The sequence below is a fragment of the Apis dorsata genome, unplaced genomic scaffold, assembly GCF_000469605.1.
Source record: "Apis dorsata unplaced genomic scaffold, Apis dorsata 1.3 scaffold_416, whole genome shotgun sequence".
Taxonomy (NCBI): Eukaryota; Metazoa; Arthropoda; class Insecta; order Hymenoptera; family Apidae; genus Apis; species Apis dorsata.
Window position 1 is genome coordinate 427,830 of NW_006263671.1, and position 2,509 is coordinate 430,338.

The 2,509-nt window shown below is 42.6% G+C and overlaps 1 protein-coding gene across 2 annotated transcripts in view; it reads right to left on the reverse strand.

Moving 5' to 3' along the window:
- Nucleotides 1–2,509, reverse strand: part of LOC102671953 — a 35,064-nt gene continuing 32,555 nt past the window's right edge. For both annotated transcript variants that reach the window (XM_031512361.1, XM_031512362.1), the window contains exons 13-15: nucleotides 2,201–2,509; nucleotides 1,385–2,112; nucleotides 1–1,294 (exon numbers count right to left, since the gene is read on the reverse strand). In XM_031512361.1, the coding sequence (XP_031368221.1) occupies nucleotides 919–1,294; nucleotides 1,385–2,112; nucleotides 2,201–2,509 (1,413 nt within the window). In that variant the 3' untranslated portion in view covers nucleotides 1–918. The remainder of the gene's footprint in view (nucleotides 1,295–1,384; nucleotides 2,113–2,200) is intronic.

Here is a 2,509-nt window from a genome sequence, read left to right on the forward strand (position 1 = left end):
TTTTTTTTTTAAATTTCTTTTTCAATAAATCACAGTAGTTCCGTTTCGTTTTCCCCCGATGTTCACATGCGATTTATATGTATAGGATTCATTCAATCGGATTTTATACTGGCCACTATTTTCAGTTCCCTCTTTTTCCCGCCAATTCAGTTCTGCGTCGTTTCTCGTCGTGGACGTTTGTAACACTCGTTTCCCAGCAACCGACTGTGATAAAAATTTTCTCTTTTTTTCTCGATGCAAATTACAGATTCCTACTTCGTTTTAAAAGCATATATTCGTACGCATCAGCCATGCTCATTTTTTCTTCGTAGTATAATCTTTCATGCTCTGTATGTTCTTTTTCATTTCTCTCTTTCTCTCTCTCTCTCTCTTTCTCTCTTTCTCTCTTTTTCATAATCACGCATTACTTTAACCTAAAAACGTGTGTTCCTAGTGCTACTGTGATACCACGGTTTTTCCATGGAAACCATATACACGATTTATTCGAGCAGCACGAATTTTTTCATCGATTCGATCCATTCTTTGTCTATTAGTTAATATGCTGTGAAATTCGAAACCTCTTAGTATTCCAATTTAAAATCTAAAAGACGTCATCAAAAGTGACGTTTCTTCCTCTCGTCTAAAATTAAATATTTAAGACAAAGCGTAGATCGTGCTCGAAACTTCGATACAACTCAGAATCCATTTCTTTTGTTAAATGCCTTCAAATTGGTCTACGAGAATTTAGTACGATTATTGCGTATATGTTTTTCTCGCGCGTATGCGCTATCCAATGGGGAAATATTCGATCAATTATTTCGTCGTTTGCTTTCATTTTTTCCGCGGGAGGGGAGGGGGATCAGAGGCCAGCGAGGTAGGCATATTTTAAAAATCCTGTAATATTCACACGGTGGTCTCGATATTGGCAATGGCGTATTGTCAACAAATACTGTCCTTCCCATAATTTTCCAAATACATTTCTTGTGGCGTGGCAAGATTATATCGTCCGCTTAAACGACTTCCGGTTAAACCATTATTATGATGAGTGTGATTCACATGGAGATGGTTCACGTTCAAAACGACATTCTTTTTTTTCTTTCGAGCTTTATGTCGATAGAGGCAGTACTTGAGGCAACCAGTAGCAAGCAACAGGATCAGAAATATACCTAAAGCACCAGCTCCTACGGCCACGTAGAGTAATGTTACACCGAAACGGTACGAACAATTGGTTTCTTCCTCGTCGAAACCGGAAGGGCAATGACGGATCCCATCGCACCATAAAACAGAACTTATACACGCCTGAATTTCGGGGCACCTATAAAATAAAATTACGTAACAAACACACCACATATTGTTTTTATATCTTTATATCTAGAATTACTTGAACAACAGGGATCAACCTTACCGATAAGGACAATCCTCGTGAGGCAGTATCGTGAAGACATTAGGCCCGATGCTAGAACTCGGAGATCTTTTAGAAATAGCCATCCAAGTGACGGCATAAAATCCAGGCTCCCTTTGAAGGAATTCGACGACGAAGCTCCTCGAGTGTTGCGTCATGGCGACAGTAGCGTTAATGGCGCTATAGTTCCAACCACCAGAGAAAAAATCCACCGTTCTTGCAGTGTCGACACCTACCTCGGGACAAATTACACTACGATCCTTCGTGTTGGCCGCCGAATAAACGACAATTCTATTCAATGTCGTGCATTCCTCGACGTTATCCAATGTGATACCGTACCCAGCCGTTCTTAAATACAAATAATTAATTCGCGCGTCCTCCGGTTCTATTAACCAAGGTTCGTTCACACATTGGGTCGCGGTCAGATCTTCCGTGTTGGTTAGAATTTCTTCCACGGCGGCAACACCGGGAATTACTCGCGGTAACGGACTTCTGAGGGAAATTTCACCACTGGTCCCTCGTAACCGTCGCTCCTCGAGCTTCGTCGAGCAACCTTGCTCACTCGTCTCCGCCCCCAGCGCAACGAAACGATATTCTCCCTCGAAGTAAAAATCCCTGTAATCCTGCGTGACGTTCATCAAGGAAACCGTGAATCGGACCTCGACCACATTTGATGTCAACGTTCTCAGGACGATCCTGTCGCTCACGTTCGAACACAGGCAATCTCGAATCTGAATGTACAAACAATTTCATTTTTATTTAATAATTTATTTATTTTTTTATCTCATTTCTTTTTCCTTTATCAAAAATCTATCATACCAACTCCACTCCCTGCCAAGGATACTCGGCAACGATCAACTCCGCGACGCCGAGCCTCGTGGAATCCCCTATGCGTCGATCGCAAGTCCATCTATTGACCAACGGATCCACATAAGAGGAACATCCTTTATCCCCAAACGAGGCCTTACTTATCGACAGTTCTATCCTGTGATCCGGCTCGGCCTCGAAACGATATACACAGCTAACGTTCTGCGCACCGCCACGGCCATAAAAGAATACACTTTTCGGCGACGCGAATTTCCCTGCTTTGGCAGGGGGTGAGAGCAGAGTGGAGGAGGACGAAGAGGA